At 39.4% G+C, this 17,113-nt stretch overlaps 1 protein-coding gene across 2 annotated transcripts in view; it reads left to right on the top strand.

Annotated features, from left to right (window-relative positions):
- Mospd2 (motile sperm domain containing 2) overlaps positions 1-16,028 on the top strand; it is a 41,291-nt gene extending 25,263 nt beyond the window's left edge. Inside the window, exons 8-15 of one of the 2 annotated variants that reach the window (XM_051142585.1) lie at positions 1,733-1,857; positions 5,353-5,529; positions 6,208-6,320; positions 8,566-8,662; positions 8,834-8,930; positions 9,342-9,471; positions 12,329-12,431; positions 13,489-16,028. In XM_051142585.1, coding sequence (XP_050998542.1) covers positions 1,733-1,857; positions 5,353-5,529; positions 6,208-6,320; positions 8,566-8,662; positions 8,834-8,930; positions 9,342-9,471; positions 12,329-12,431; positions 13,489-13,626 — 980 coding nt within the window. In that variant the 3' untranslated portion in view covers positions 13,627-16,028. The remainder of the gene's footprint in view (positions 1-1,732; positions 1,858-5,352; positions 5,530-6,207; positions 6,321-8,565; positions 8,663-8,833; positions 8,931-9,341; positions 9,472-12,328; positions 12,432-13,488) is intronic. The other variant, XM_051142586.1, reaches the window with a different exon arrangement.
- The last annotated feature ends 1,085 nt before the right edge of the window (positions 16,029-17,113 follow it).

Below are 17,113 nucleotides of genomic sequence, written 5' to 3' on the forward strand. Positions count from 1 at the left end.
AAATCAGTGTAATATACCATATTAATAAAAGGAAGAAACCAAACTATGGAATCATCTTAGTTGACAGGAAAAAAAACACATGACAAAAAAATCTAACACCTTCTTATGATAAAATTTGTTTTTAAAAGTAGGAACAGAAAGTGCTGTTGAAACAAGTAGATCTTTTTTTTTTAATTGAAACAAGTAGATCTTAAAGGGATCCTAGCAGTCCATACAAAACAACCTTCTACAAATTCAAGGAGTTCCCCAAATACCTTTCAAATGTTTGACCACTCACTTGAACTGCTAGAACTCACTGAAAGCAACTGCTGCTCACCACTGTGATCCATTGCCAGAAAGGGATTCAGAGAGAAGTTCCAAATGTAAAAACAGATCACACAGCCAGCATTGATGTGAGCAGCACACGGGAAGCATTGTCAACCAAGGAAATTCACTAAAGCCTTCATGCCTTGGTGATCAGAGATTGTTTGGGGGCTCCATTATATGGGCATGATTGCTTTTGCCTGTGGTTAGTTCTTGCTGATACTCTATGGCCTACTGCCCCTACCTTAAATCACATGTTGGTTTTGCATTCATAGCCAAGTCCCACCCTAAATCTGACTGAGGTCATGTTGTTCTCACAAATCCTAAGGCTCCTAGGCTTAAAAAGATAATCCTAGCAAACATGAAGGCTACCTCCCAGAAGCTAGAAGCAAAGGCCAGACCTCTCTTTAGGTAAGGGTAATTTTTAACTGCAAACGGCAGAATTTTTTTGCCCTGAAAAAGGCCATTTATGATAACCCACAGCTAGAAACATTTGTGAATTAATTCAATAAAGCTGGCATGAAAAAAAAAATCAGATTTAACACTTCATTTAATTCCAATAACATGACTTCAATCCTGTCAAGTCACAAGCTGTTTTAAATTGAAAAGGAAAGTTTAAATAGTATTCGAACAAAAGCTTAAATCATAGTGAGCCAGAATAAAAAACATGGCTTTGTCAACCACACTTTAATGATTTTATTATTCTGATTTCCCTTTTTTTCCCTCTACTAACACTTTTGCATATTTACTGCAGCATTCTGCTTTTAGTTTTTTTCAAAATGGGTTTAAAATGTCCTATTAGAAATAATTTTTTAATTAAGCATAAAACAAATGACACGACACAGGGCAGAACTGTGACTGCCAGAAAGCTATTTTTTTATAGTAGTTTATTCTTGTAGAGGCTTTCTTGTGGTTATATAAACTATGCAGCCTGGGAAAAAGGCAATTTTGAGTCAGGAAGGAAGCAGGTTCTGCCTCACACCCATAACGAGCAGGGGCCCTTCCTCCTGTTTCTGCCTTTGCCTTTGAGAAGAGTTTTTAGCCTGAGGGTTTATCAGAAGAAGCACAAAGTAAAAGATTCTTCACACTACCCTGCAATCCCTTCCTGAGTCACAGTTTGCTTCACTGTCTAAAAGTCACAGTATTGAGGCCACTGAGAAATGTGCTCAGAGGTCACAAGCCTGAAAAGCCTGTTGGTGAACATCAGGGTAATTTAGTCTTCCTGACTCTCTGTGGAAAATTTGAGACTCGTGAGGGATATGCATACCGTAAAACCTCCTGGAATTAAAGAATGGTAAGTGTCCTGCCTTAGAAGAAAAGCATAACAGCTCTGAATCCAAACTGGCTTCAGAAGTTGTGGGTTAGCACGTACAATAAAGTGCTTGGCAGAGCAAATGAAGGTCCACTGACTGGATTCTTTTTTTCTCAGCTGCTTTCAAAATTGTGAAAAGCTGGCTTGGCCCTGAAGCAGTAAGTTTGTTGAAGTTTACAAGTAAGAATGAAATCCAGGAGTACGTCAGTGCAGAATACCTGCCTCCCCACATGGGTGGCACAGTAAGTACAGACCCTGAAACTTGTTCGGGAATAACACTGAAGGATAGCATTCTACACTATGTACTCAAAAGGAGAAAGGCATATTTTTAAAATTGTATTTCTTCTTCTCTCACACATTACATCCAGACTACAGCTTCCTCTCCCTTTCCCTCTCACCCAGGTCCACTCCTCATTCCCCATCTCCTCCCTAGAAAAGAGCAGGCCTCCCAGGGATATCAACCAAATGTAGCACAAGATACAATAAGACCAGGCACAAACCCTCACATCAAGGCTGGGAGACGTAACCCAGTAGAAGGAAAAGGGTCCTAAGAGCAAGCAAAGAAGTCAGAGACATCCCCACTCCCATTGTCAGGAGTCTCCCCCCTACCCCTGCAAAAAAAATTAAGCTAGCAACCATAACACAGATACAAAAGACCTAGCTCAGACCCATGCAGGCTCTGTGAATGCTGCTTCAGCCTCTGTGAGCCCCTTTGAGCTCCGCTTTTTGATTATGTGGGCCATGCTCTCCTTGTGTCCTTGACCCCTCTGGCTCCCACAATTCCTCCTTCCCCTATTTCACAAGGTTTCCAGAAGTCTGAGGAGAGGGACGCAATAGAGACCCCCAATCTGGGCCCTCTCTCCTTCTCTCCACCTAACATTTGGCTGTGAGTCTCTATATCTGCTCCCATCAGCTTCCAAAGGCAGCCTCTCTTCTGACAACTGGACTAGGCACGAATCATAAGTATAACAGAACATAATTAGAAATCATGTGTTTTGGCCAGTTGTATTAAGTTCTATCCTAGGTCTCTGGGCTATCCAGACTCTGGTTCCTGGACATTCAGGTTGTGTCAGGCATTGGTCTCAAGTTGGACCAGTCACTGGTTGGCTACGCCCACAAGTTCTGCAGCATCATAGTCCCAGCACATCTTGCAGGCAGGACACATTGTAGGTTGAAGATTTTGTGGCTCAGTTAGTGTCCCAGTCCCACTGGGACAATGGAAGCCTTGTGTCTTAGTTAGGGTTTCTATTGCTGCCATTAAACACCATGACCAAAAAGCTAGTTGGGGTTAAAAGTGGTTTTTTGGCTTACTGCCACAGACTGTCTCAGTCGAGTGTAGGTCCTTGGGAATGAGAGTTCCCGAAGCATTGGTGGGCAAAGATAGGTGAAGTGACAAACAGACAAACCCAGGGGAAGTTTGATCTGAGTGTATTTTGCAGGCAAGCAAGGTAGGTTTTTATACACATTTTTTGGAATGGGAAGTGTTTTTGTGGTTACATTTTTTTCATACAATTGAAAATACAGGATGCAAAGTAATAATATTGTCACTGATCTTGAATCATCATTCTTAAGCCATTAGATTGGTATCAGGACACATGTGCCCTCTTTATCAAAGGTCATTGTTCTCTCATTATGCCAAACATCTGTGAGTCCAGACAGTTTTTCCTTAGCTCTTCTCATCACTTTATTTGTAAGTCATAATATAAACTATGATTAATCCTTAGCCATGTTTTTATTAACAAGTGGAACCGAACTCAGTGGTAAAATTGCCTGAATGACCCTTGGCTATATCCCAAGTTAGGGCATCTCCTAGCAACATAGTTATGTTTGAAAAGATCTGATGTGAAAGTAAAAACAGACAGAATGTTCCAAAACAAGAATGCTACAGTCAGTTACTCCTGGCAGGAATATCAGACCCATTCCAGGAGGCTCTCCCTGGGTAGGGGTCATTGCCTCGGGTTGTGCAGTAACATTTGTCACACAGACTCCACTGGAGAGGGTGTGACAGCTGACACTATCACAGTGTTGTTCATTATTAAAGGAAGTCAGGACAGGAGCTCAAACAGGCCAGCATCCTAGAGGCAGGGAACTGATGCAGAAGCCATGGAGGATTGCAAGTTCTGGGCCAGCCTAAACTACATGGTGATTCCCTATCTCAAATAAGTTTTTTTTTAGTATTTACACAGCTGTGAAAATGAATGTGAAAGTGACTTTTCCTAAAGTGGGAAACCTAGTAAATAATTCTAAGTATATTTTGCCTGCCTGGCAATATTGCATTTAAAGAAAACCAAGGGCTAGCAAGATTAAATTTCCAGTGTCCTTCTGTATGTTTTCATTAATTAGAAGAGACTTAAGGCAAAAAAAAGTATTTGAAGTCTGCATCTTTCTTATTCTGAAGCTTTACAGTTTACATTTTAACCTAAATTTCAGATACTATACTTAACTTTTAATCAAAGTAAAACCCATCATTGCAACTTTCCCCTTTTTGTGTTTTATTTTGAGGTCTCTTGTAGCTCAGTCTTGCCTCAAACTTCCAAATCCTCCGCCTCTAAAGTACTCAGATTATAAGCATATAACTATCATGCTCATTTCTTTGTGTGTTTTGTTTACATATGTTTTGGTGTATGTATGTATGTGTATATATATATATAGTGGTGTGTGTGTGTGTGTGTGTGTGTGTGTGTGTGTGCACATATATGAAGGTACCCTTGGAGGCCAAAGGAGACATTTAAAAATACCTTGGAGCTGGACTCACAAGAACAGTTCTTCTGTGAGTTAGTTGCATGGTGTGGGTACTGGCATCCAAACTCTGGTCTCTGATAGAGCTGTAAGCACCGCCACCCCCACTGGACCACCAGCCCTTGTGTTTATTGTGCTTGATTCTGTGTGATGTATAATGTTTATGTGTACGTACATGCACATATGGAGGCTAGAAGTCAACATTAGATGTCTTCCTCTCTTGCTCTCCACCTTAATTTTTGAGGCAGGGTCTCTCATTGTACCTGGAACTTACTGATTAGCTAGACTGGCTGGCCACTGAGCTACTAGGGTCCTCCTGTCTATGCCTCCCAGTACTAGAATTACAGGCAAGTATTACCACACATGGCTTTTCACATGGGATCTAAATGCAAGCCTTCATACTTGCTCAGTAGTCACTTTACCCACAGAGTCATCTTTTGCTATCTTCGTATTTTTATACTTTGCTTTTGTTTTATTTTTATTTGTTAATTGATTGGGTGTTTGTTCTGTTTTGTAGTGCTAGGCATTGAACCCAAGTTCTCACACATGCCAGGGAAATTCTCTACCACTGAGATGCATTGAGAACCAGTTATCAGTATTATTGCACCAGCTGTATTCTGTGCTGTGTGTGTAGAAGAGGCTGCCCTACTTAGATTTTTGTTCATTTGTTCTATTCGTCCTCTATTTTAATGCACATATCTATGGTTTAAAAACCACAGAAGATATAACAAGATATACATACTACATTTAATGCTTTTAGCCATCTGAACTTCTTTTTTTGTGTGGAGTAAGCTAAAGATCTAACTCGATTTTCTACTTACGTAGCCTATAATTATCTTTATTTTTTGTTCTTTCCCTTTCTAGTTTGAAATGAATCCCATTTTTCTTTATAATTAAGCTTATTTTCTTGACCAAAATGATCATTTTTCAGTATACCATAAGGGGATTATTTCTCTCCACATTACTAGCATGTTGGCAGTGAAAATTCTCTCCTTTAGGATCCTTTCAAGTATAGCTACCCACCCCTGGTAGATGATGACTTCCAGACACCACTGTGTGAAAATGGGCCGATTGCCAGTGAGGATGAGACCTCAAGTAAAGAAGATATAGAAGGTGATGGTAAGGAAACCTTGGAAACCATTTCTAATGAGGAACAACCAGCTCTGTCAGAAAAGGTAATCAAAATCTGTCCTCTAAAGCTTGGCACATAGATCAGTGGTATAGTACTTGCCCAGCATACATGATGGCCTAGTTCCAATCCCCAGCACCAGGGCAAAAGTGCTGTGATGTCTTCCCAGCTCTGCCACTAGCTGCCCGTGTCCTTGAGATAATCCAGTTACCTTGCTAACCTATCTTCTTTGAAAAATTGGAGGAGGGAGGAAGTGAAGTGAATTGCAGCATACTTTTTGTTTTGTGTAAAAGGAGCTGAAACCATGTTCTGTGTAAAACTTGGCAAAGTACCCCTAGAAGGAATTTTTTTGTCAAAATATATTTATTTTTCTAAGATAGAAATTAAAGTGATTAATTTGACATTTCACCTGCATCCTGTTCCTCTTCATCTAATTTTGAAGAGCTTGTTAATTGTAGCTCTATATAACACTTAGCAAGAGCTTGCTTGATAAATATATTGTCATTTAGAATGAATATTTTCAAGAATGGCCTGTTTATAAGAGATCATATAAATAATTTTGTCATCATGTCAATATATGTTAAATATGTTGTGCAGACATGCTAAACATGTTAAAAACTCTAATTTGCATTGAACCAAATGTTTATTTGTTCTCCTGGCCAACTGGAACTAAATCACCTTCATTTTTTCTCCCTTGTTTCTGTTTTTGTTTTTTGATCCATAGATTAACCCAACTGAGTCTGCGTCCAAAACAGATGAAAATGAAAAAGTCGATTCAAAGATGAAAACATTTAAAAAGCCATTGAGTGTTTTTAAAGGGCCCTTACTCCACATCAGGTAACAAAGGTTTTATTCACTGCATTGTTGAAGCAATACCTTGATCATCTTGGCCATGTTTGTGGCGGGGGGGAAATCTTACAGGATTAAGATTAAGAAAATTTCTCCCCTGTTGTTTAAACTGTTGAAAGAAGAGAGTACAATTTGCCTTGTTTTCTAGTCTTAGTGTCCATTTCTAACTACCCTTTTATTATTTCTTCCATTGAGCGTGTGTCAAACCCTCATCACACTTAAGATAATAATAACAAATATTCATTTATTAATAAATCTTAATGGTATAATTGGTTATATTAGTGATACTTGTAAAAAATAAGAGAGTGTGTTTTTTTTTTATTTGACCTTCTGAAAAGCCAGTGTGCTCTAAAAGAAAGGGGTTTTAACTAAACCCTAGTTTTAGACATATTTATCTGTGTTCTAGGTTATTAATCCCAGAGAGTTGGGATTGGGAGCTGAGAGTACAGCTCATAGGTGGAATGTTTGCCTACATTGTATATAGCCCTAAATTTGATCCCCAACATTGAAAAGAAAAAAGAAAAAAAAGGAGCTAGTTCCTGTAGTATGTTCAATATTGCTACACCAACACTCTTTAGTGATGATGTAATGTGGCCTTTTTGTCCCTTTCCTTAAAATTTCCAAATATAACTATGTTTGAAGTATATCATCCTTCAGCAATACAGCGAGACTTCTAAAAAAAATGTAATCTGAAATCCTCTAAGTTACAAAACCACTTTGCTTACATGTGTGTTGATTCCTGTTGGAGTCAAGTTTATTGCCATTGTTGGTATATGTAAATGAGTAAGAGAGAGAAGCACAGCTTAATTTTTGTCTCCCACGATTTTTCTTTGCCATTTTCCACAGAGTTTGTATGTTTGCGCCTTTTCTGCTGCTAGTTTGGACGTCAACGTTCCATGCTTCCCAGAGAACCCATCTAAAACATAGACCCTAGCCTGCAACTCTTGAGGTTTAAGAGTGAGAGAAGCTGGAAAGGCAGGCCAGACTAGGACAACTTCCAGGATTGCATTTTGAACATAACTCCACTCCCAATGCCCCCATTAGAGTCACATGCACAAGAATCCCACCAATGTCATCTCCCCAAGCTGCCTGTGATTTGTACACTGTTTATTGATGCTCTGACATCTATAACGTTGCTGCTTTTCATGTCTCCTGTTCTTTGAGTTCCAAAAAGTTTTGAGAAATCATGTGCTTTTACCATCTTGCCCAAAGGTGGGTAAGTTCATCCTTAAACACATGTGTTCTCTAGATTAATGAATATCCTTGATGTGCAAGCCATTTCTTATGTAACATAACAGAAGCATCCCTCCAACTGGGAGTATCAATGCAAGCCTTCAATTCCAGAAGTCCTAAGAGGCAAGCTAGCCTGAGCTACCTAAAGAGTCTCAAAACCTTCCTGTTGGAGTTGGATTCCATGTATAAAAACTTAGGGTTATATGCAAAATTACTTAAGCTATTCCTTTTTTAATTTAAACCAAAAAACACTACCCCAAACGTCCTTCCTGTCATTTTGAGGCACCTTATGTGGTTTGGCTAATATGATTAAACTACACAATGTTTCTGTAGAGTTTAGTCTTTTCATTTTAGATTGTAGATATTCCAGTAGCCAATAATAGGAAACCTAGATGCTTGAGGATTTCTAGTTTTACCAGTTTAACTGCCCTCTAGAACTATTCCAAATTTCTTTCCATGTCTTTTTTCCTCTATCCTCAGAAAAGCTATTGAGTAGTAAAGAATGATTCTGTTACTTAAATATATCCCCTAATAATCTTTCTGTAAGATTATGTTCTTCACCGTTGGTGTAAAAAAAAAAAAAAAAAAAAAAAAAAAAAAAAGGTGTTCAAGTCTAATCCATTAGTAATTAGGGACCACGGAAGCAGCAATGGCTTTGGTGTTTTGATTATAATCCATAACCTCCCAAAGAGTTTAAGCAGATCCACCTAAGATTGTGTTGATTATAGGATTAATTCAACATCTTCATAATTCTCTCTTCTGTTCCTTTCCTATTTTCCTTCTGACCTTTGGGAAAACCATAGGGCTTCCTAGCATGCATAGCTTCGGTAAGTTTAAAATGTGAAATTGTATTAGGTATCTTTTTTAAATCACCATCTTTTATAAGGAAGTCTCTTCATACAAATGTACATAAACTATCAGTAAGGCGTTCTTTCAAACTTATGAATACACCGCTGTTTAATCTGAGTACTACAAATGCCTTCTTTGTTTTTCCACCTAGCCCAGCAGAAGAATTATATTTTGGAAGCATTGAATCTGGAGAAAAGAAAACTCTAATAGTGTTGACAAACATCACAAAAAATATAGTGGCCTTTAAGGTAAAATTTAAAAAAATTTTTTTTTTGCTTTTCAAGACAGGGTTTCTCTGTGTAATATCCCTGGATGTCCTGGAAATCTCTTTGTATACCCTGCTGGCCTCAAACTCACAGCCATCCACCTGCCTCTGCCTCCTGAGTTTTGGGATTAAAGGTAACTGTGTTTCTAACCAGGTGAGAACTACTGCTCCAGAAAAATACAGAGTCAAGCCAAGCAACAGCAGCTGTGATCCTGGCGCTTCAGTTGATATAGTTGTTTCTCCACATGGCGGTGAGTTGCCTTTCCTTATATTTTTTTCTGTCATGTTCAGAAGCAAACAACTAACATATAATGGACTCCCCAGGACAGTTTGAGTGCCTTTATTTGGTTACATTTGCTGGGGTAGGGGTGTTTTCTGGGTGGTGTTTTATTTTGTTTTCTTGGTTGGGGGGGTGTTGTATTTAGGTTTTGGGTTTTTGTTTTGTTTTTTTTTTTTAAGAAAGAACTTCAAGTTGGATGGGTAGTGATGGGGAGAGGATGTGAAAGGACTTGGAAGAGGGGAAGAATATGATCAAAATATCTTTCAAGTTAAAATTTGTTTTAAATAATAAAAAATATTTTAAAATAGTAATGCCTTAAGCCACATAGCCAGCCCCTGTGACAATTGTTATTCATGTGTTAAATTATGCATTTGGAATGCAGGATTAACAGTCTCTGCCCAAGACCGGTTTCTGATAATGGCTGCTGAAATGGAGCAATCATCTGGCACTGGGCCAGCAGAATTGACTCAGTTCTGGAAAGAAGTTCCAAGAAGCAAAGTGATGGAACACAGGTAAACAATTTTTTACTGACAGCCTCTCTAATGTGGTGGAAGACTTGGAATCAGAAATTCCTTCATGGGAGCAGGCAGGGAGCGGGGGTGGGGGGTCACTGTTCTTTCTTTGCAACTGTCAGATTCTTAGGCTGCCTGGGTTAAAGAAAGGGAGCTACTCAGGAACTGACCAGTTGACAGGTGTACATTTCTGACCTTCAAGTCCCGCTTGTCAGAATGCTCACCTAGTTCATAGACTGTGGCAGTACTGTCTGTGGCAATGAAAAGTCAAAGTGAAAGGCGGGACATAAAGGGGCACACGTCCTAATGAGATCCATTGGAGCAGCTCAGAGTATCTAGTCAGTTGTTCCTGTGGGAAGAAACAACAGTAGATAACAATTAGAAAAGCTGCTCACAAAAACATGGATACAGTATTCTATTTAAAAGGGAATGCACACTTGTATACCTGTATGTGCACCTGTATGTCAGCTGTGACAAATGTCTTTATGGAAATAAAGGAAACAAAAGAAGACCTCTTTACATCTATATAAATGGGATTACAATTTATTGGGGTGGCATCAGTTTTGCTCCTCCCAAGGACATTTGCCATCATCCAGAGACATCTTTGTTTTTCACAACTCAGTGGTGGGGTACAGTGAGCATCTAGCAAATGCTCCTAAGCCTCCTATGGTGCATTTTTTGAACACCACTCCCCGAAAATCATGAGCCCTCCCCACCCCCACAAATCAGTAGCACTGAGATAGGAGACCCTGGTTTATAGAGGAATTAGTTAAGAACAGATCTCTCTGCAGGCACATTGGCTAGGACCTGAAGGAAATGAAAGAGGAAGTCACATTGCGACTGATTGTAACTGCACAAAGAGCTTCATGGTGGAGGGCAAAGAAAGTTCCAAGAAAAAGAAATGGGGCCAGCATGGTGGTGCACGCCTTTAATCCCAGCACTCAGGAGGCAGAGGCAGGTGGATCATTGTGAGTTCAAGGCCAGCCTGGTCTACAAAGCGAGTCCAGGACAGCCAAGACTACACAGAACACAGAGAAACCCTGTCTCAAAAAACAAAAACAAACAAACAAACAAACAAAAAGAAATGGGCTTGACTTATAGGAAAAACAGCAAGGAGGTCTATTTTCCTTAAAGAGGGTGGGGGTGGCCAAGAGACTGCTAGCAGAGCCCGAGATTATTGCTTAGAGGATTATCGAATTTGCCCAACGTAGAAGAGAAGGCTGTGGTCAAGGGACAGCTCTTGTCAGGTTATTAAAGCTCAGGGAAGAAAGTGTTTCACAGAGTAAAAGTGAACAATGGTACCAAGCATTGCAATGCAGAAAAAGAAAGGTGCGGTATTGGCACTGCCCACTGACAGTCACATTACTGAAGACATTGATGATCTCAAAGAACACTTTCAGGAGGCAGGAGCCACACTAGATAGAGCCCACGCCAAAGACATAGATGGGGAGCGCCGGGCTAAACTAGAGATGTGGCAGATTACAGAGCAACTGTGTTCTCACTTCACTTTGTTGTGGTTTTTGGAGGTTGTTGTTGTTGTTGTTGTTGTTGATAGTGGTTTTCTTTCTGTTTTAGTGTTGGGGTGTCCTGTTGGAATGGAGAGGGTGTTTTTTTGAGACAGGGTCTCATTGTGTAGGCAAGGTTAGCCTCAAACTTGTAACAGTTCTCCTAGCTCGGTCTTCTAAGTACTGGCATTACAAGTGCTCTCCACTATGCCTGGCCTGTCTTGGGGGTGTTAACCTGAGGAATTTGAGCGAAGTTAAAGTAAACAGGTTCGGAGATAGCTCAAAACTAGAGTGCTTGCCTCATGAAGGCGTAGCTTCCATCCCCCACACTGCCAAACAAAAAAAGGGGGACTTGCCAATAGAGATGTATAAATCAGTATACCGTGCTTAGGAGGTTGCAGCAGGAGGATCAAGAGTCTGAAGCTAACATATGGAAACCACGGTTCAAAGTTGAAAAAAGTTAACAAGAACTTCTTTCCAGGATTTTTGGAAAGCTTGACTCAGGGCTAGGTCTGAGTAGAGGCTCAACCTGCTTTTCACTAAATAATAACATACTTCAAATTTCAAATCCAATCATAGGATCAAACCTGCATTTGGTCATGCTTCGGTTGGTTGGTTTAGTTTAGTTTGCTGTGTTCATAAAACACAGCTTTGCTGTTCACTCCAAGGGTGACCTGAGATCTTTTTTGGTTTGGGTTAAAAGTATGAACACTTTGTGAAATATTAAAAACGAGTAACACAAAAAGAATTCGAGATTAATTCAAAGTGCTTCTGAAACACTGAAAATGAGGGGTTTTGGTAAATATAAGTTGCTTTAATTTCCTTACTTTGGGTTTTACCAGTTCATAATAGCTGCCTTCTCTGGAACTATCAAGAGAGAAGCACTGTTCCTACCTAGAAGATGGGAGGGATCCTGGCAGTTTGGTATTAACAGCTCAAGTAAAGCAGCATTCTCCATTCTAGAAATTGAAGGATAATCTGGGGAAATTCTACTGAACAACAATAAAAAGCTTTCTGTTGAATCCCCTGTAGCAGTGGGCAGTATGCCTTCCCTTGTGCTTTATACACATCAGGTAGCTACAGGGGAGCTGAGGGTTAAGATCAGTGGTTTATAAGCAAGCACAAAACCCCAGCTTTGATTTTCAATGGAGAAAAGAATAAATACCCTGAAAGGTAATAGATAAATATAGACTGAGCTGCTTTCTGAGTTGAGCATAGGGAGAGGAATGAAACCTCCCATCTCCAATGCACAGCCACTTGCTCTTAACTCTGCATTTCCTATTTTGCTTTCAGGGAAAAAAAAAGATTTACTAAAGCTTTGAAAAAGTTATGTTTCCTCTAACTTCTTGTAGGTTAAGATGCCATACAGTTGAGAGCAGCAAACCAAACAGTCTCATGCTGAAAGATGGTGTTTCTGCCATGTCAGATAAAACCAGTGAAGATCTGTACCTACAAGTGAGTGCACTTTCTTCTCCCTAGGCAAACAGAGCACCAGTGCTAAGCAGCACCACAGGAATGCCTGTGCTTTACTAATGTAGCAGAAACTTTGAGCAGAAACCCTACCGAAGTTTCGTTTTGGCTCTCTATCCCTCTCTTTCTTCCTCTTTTGCTTTTGGTTTGGTTTGCTTTGTGGGATTTAGAATTTGTTTTTGTTTGGGTGGGGGGAGGCTCTGGGGTTTTGTTTTTGTTTGTTTGGGGTTTTTGTGGTTTTGTTGTTGGGTTTTTTGTTTTTGGGGGGGTTATTTGGTTTGTTTTGGTTTTTGGTTGGTTGGTTGGTTGGTTGGTTTTTTGTTTTGTTTGTTTTGTTTTGTTTTGCTTGATTTTAGAAAGTAAGACTCAATTTGAACCCAGGCTGGCCTTGAGCTCCTTGCAATCATCCTATCCTCCTGCCTCAGCCTTCCAAGTGCTAGAGTTACAAGTGTGAGCCACCACACCTGTCTTGGAAGTGCCCTCTTCTTTGCAAAGAGGCCCATCAGAAATTGTAAGTGGCAGGTTGCTTTCACAAGGTTTCTGAGGGTTTAAAGCCTGGTAATTTTACTATGAAATCTGGACCAGATAGTAAAACCCATGGCGCTTCTCTGTTTACATAATACTCCTGTCTTGTATAAAAGGGCACCAGCTAGTACATTTCAAATGGAAAGAAGCAAAGGGGCTTCTTGAATATATCTCAGTGGACTACTTACTTGACTCAGCAGTGCCCTACATGTGATGCCCAAAAGAAAAGAGAAACCAAAGACATAAATATCTCAAAGCTGTCTGGGAAGTCCCAGAAAGTGAATACTTTATTCCTGCCTTAACGAAAAACATTGGACCTCTTAGAGTAGAGCATCAGGGACGTATGTCTCCACCAAACACATTAGGTGTCTCCTTGCTTTGCAGCCCCCAGTCATTCAGGTAGATGGGCGTCATCTCTTCAGTGTTTAGAGTCCTGATATTCCAGTTTGGCATTCTCGTGATTAATGCTTGTTTTATTGATATCAATCTTTCATCCTTTTTTTTTCTTCCCATTCAGCTCAATCGTTTACTAGACAGCAATAGGAAACTGGAAGACCAACTGCAGCGCTCTATCTGGTTTCAACAGCTACTGCTTGCCTTAACAATGGTCTTGCTTGCTTTTGTTGTTTCTTTCTTTTATTCATTATACAGTTAAACAAGTGATACTTGGTCAGAAACATAACTACTTTAGACATTATCTGGAAAAGGTATATAGACCCCACCCAAATTTCTCCACCCAGCTTCTATAACTACTGTACACTTGGGCTTCCTACAAGGAAATACGCAGCACACAGGAGGGTGCCTATATTGAAAATAAGTTATTTGGATAGAGAAATATGGTCAAGGTATTGATTATTAGAGACTATAGCTAGTTAGGAAACTACGTAAAGGTATATCCATTGTACAAAATAATAGTGTCAACATAATTTATTTTTTCTTTTTGATTTGAATGTTTTCAAAGCAAAGTTTTGCCATGTAAATATACAAGCTGAGCTGAGAGGTCTAAGTAACATGCTTTGTTGTAGCCAAAAACTATAATCTGCTTTTTTAAAAATACAGAATTACTAGCAGAGCTGAGTTATTAGCTTTTCTATACTATGTATAAAAACATGTATATTAAAGAGGAAGCATACTTAAACAGAGTAATTTATGTAATCATAACTTTGTAACTTGGAGAACTACTTCCAGATGATAGTCAATATTCTTTTGGAATGTAAAGCTATTTGATGCCAAACCACCTTAGCCTTTGTTTCTCAGTGCCCCTTGTTACTCTGGGCTCTTTAGTGAATACTCTGCTTTCGATACACTACAGAAAGCTCCCTGTGGTTAGATTCTCTTTGATTTCTCTTATCAGTGCCCAGAAAGAAAGTCTCCAAAGCAACACCTCCTTCTTGTTAATTCTATGCAGTTTCATGCTGTACCCTATGTTTGGACACTGAACCTTTTGCCTGGTTTATTACAAGGGCCTACTACTATCCCATTGTTCCATCTTCATCTTCATTCTAGGGCACCACAGATTATTCCAGATTTACCCTCATTTTTAAATGAAAGGCATTAGGTAACTTTTTTAAAGTCTTTTTTTAGGTGTTCATTAGTATAATTAACCTTAGGTTCAAGATGGCCTTGGTTAAAATTGTTGGTGAGAAGGAAACTTTGAAAAGACTGGAGTAACCATGTGTGCAAATATAAAAAGCAAAGCATAGAGGCTTAGAGAATGGGAAACCCCACTCCTGGTGCATTCTCCGGTCCACTTGATAATCTCTCTGCCTCTGCTACACTCATACCCACTCATAGATGGCTCCTAAATCCCTACGGAGATACACCTTGCAGAAGCTTACTTGGTGTTATCATTAACATGACCAGTTTCTGTCGCTTTAGGTTCAAATGTATGTCTCCATTTTATGAAAAGAAAAGTAGTCTTCCTAGCAAATGAATATTTAGCTATGGTTGGAGATATTCTCAGAAGTAGAGTTGGGGGCTGTCATCTTGAAGAAGTTGCTTCCAAAACCGAGTTTTGAGGAGTGATTTGACAGCCCCTTAACAACTCAGCTGAGGAAATAAAACCTTAAACGGACACTAGTGTGATACTTGGTCTTAATTTGGGTTTTTCTGTTTCAGTTTGCCACCTCCAGATGTGAAACAGACTGCAGTCCACCCTAAGTACTGTGCACAGTACCTATGTCTGTATGTTCACAGTTACTTCCCAAGTGGTAGATTTGGGGCCATAATATAATCTCATCCCAAAATACTTGTCTAATGCTTTTCATTCCTCATCAGATAAACAAGGAATTCAGTAGCCAAGATGACCAATGTAATTGTCCATATAATTGTCTTAACAGTGTCCCTTTAATGTTTCATAAGAAAATCATGATGACACACTAAATACGTTTCCTTGCTTGATGTCTGGTCAATTGAATTTAGTAACATACCTTGTTACCATTTCTGTGTGGTGATTGCGACTAAATGGAACTGCGGAAAATTAACATCATGTCAAAGATATCTAAACTTTTCCACTAATCTTGATTAATGATATAGTTACATTTTATTTTGTTCTTTCATTTGATTTATTTTAATTGCATTTGCATGATTATTTTTGGTATTCTGATCAATAATTTCATCTTTAATCATGTCATTGCCTTTTCATGATCAAATTACCAGGGATTTTCATTTTTATTTTTGTTTTCATTTGGGAATGGAAATTAATACATTTTCCATGAAAACATTAATAAAAGATCATTAGTTTGATCTGCAAGTAGCCTAAAATGCAATTTCTGGTAAACCTAGTCTCAAATTTCATAAAACCATAACTTTTTATATCTTGCCACTAATTTTGACTGGATTTAATAGCACTTTATTGTACAATTATAAAAATATATTCCTAGAATTGTTGCCAGTGTAATTTCTCTAATGTTCTGGTGCTTTTCATATATTTTCAGTATTTTTATTACTATATTGGTATTTTCTTTGTATAAATTGATCAAAAGAACATGTTTTCTATTTTAATATGTTTTAGAAAATAATTACATTTATGAAATAAATATCATCAGGAAAAAAACCTCTTGTCTCTAATTGATAAGACATTTTTTAAAATCAATATTCAGGCAGACTCTGCCCTTTGAAAGATCATTGTAATTCTGTTTAGATCCACCTTCCATTTTTATAAGGACAGCATTTCAGCTTGCCAAGATGAATCCCATATCAGGAGACCCTGTCCTCAGGTGTGTCCTGTTTCTCCTCATCCCTATGACTAGTTTAGGCAGCACACCAGTGCAGTTCTTAGCTTTAAACTCACTGCCTTGGCTTGAGGCTCTTACGCCCTCCCTGGAGCCACATAGGTCTGGATTGCCCCATGTACCTCTCCTTGAGTCCTTGTATCCACACCTTTGTACCTGAGGCACATGTACATCCAGGTGCCTTGAAGATGCCAGTGCACCATTGACTGTTCGCCCAGTGAAGCACAGCCTAAGGCCGATAAGTGATAGAGGGGTAGAAGGGCAGCTCAAGCCAGTGACAGAAGAGGCCTTTGAAGCTGATAACCTTTGTCCCCTCACTATTAGAAGACATAACTGTCCAACAAAGCAGCCCCCTCCCCCAAAACCAAAATGAATAATTGGTCCTCCTACCTTGAAAAACAGAGATACAGATCAGGTAGGAAAAGACTGTAATACATGTGATAAAAGAAAGAAGGGCTTAGGGTGACAGAATATTAACAGGTAAAAGTACCAGCCTGAGCCTGGGTGGTCTTTCCTAAAGGAAGGTTTTTTAGGCAGTGAGCCACTTGAGGGAAATGTCCACTTAGGGAAGGATTAGTCACAGAAAGCTACATTTTCTCCCAGGAACTCAATGGAGGGTTCCTGACACCGTGGGTACTGTGGGCCCTCCCAGATGCACTTTCCTCTCTCCAGAGCCCCAAGAAACTGGCTGGAAATCTTTCTGTTTGTTCCAACCAAGGCAGTGGCTAGGCAGGCAGACTGCCTGCATCCTAGTTACCTCCCTGTACTTTGTATCTGGGGAAAGATAGCCCATGCATAGCTTCTCTCTATTGGGTGATCTGTTACACGTGATAAGTTTAAGAGTGAGGAAATAACATATTTAACCTGTTCTCTGAGCCTGGCTTCCCTCTTCCTAGAACTGTTCCCAGT

This window comes from Acomys russatus, chromosome X (assembly GCF_903995435.1).
Source record: "Acomys russatus chromosome X, mAcoRus1.1, whole genome shotgun sequence".
In the NCBI taxonomy this organism is placed as follows: Eukaryota; Metazoa; Chordata; class Mammalia; order Rodentia; family Muridae; genus Acomys; species Acomys russatus.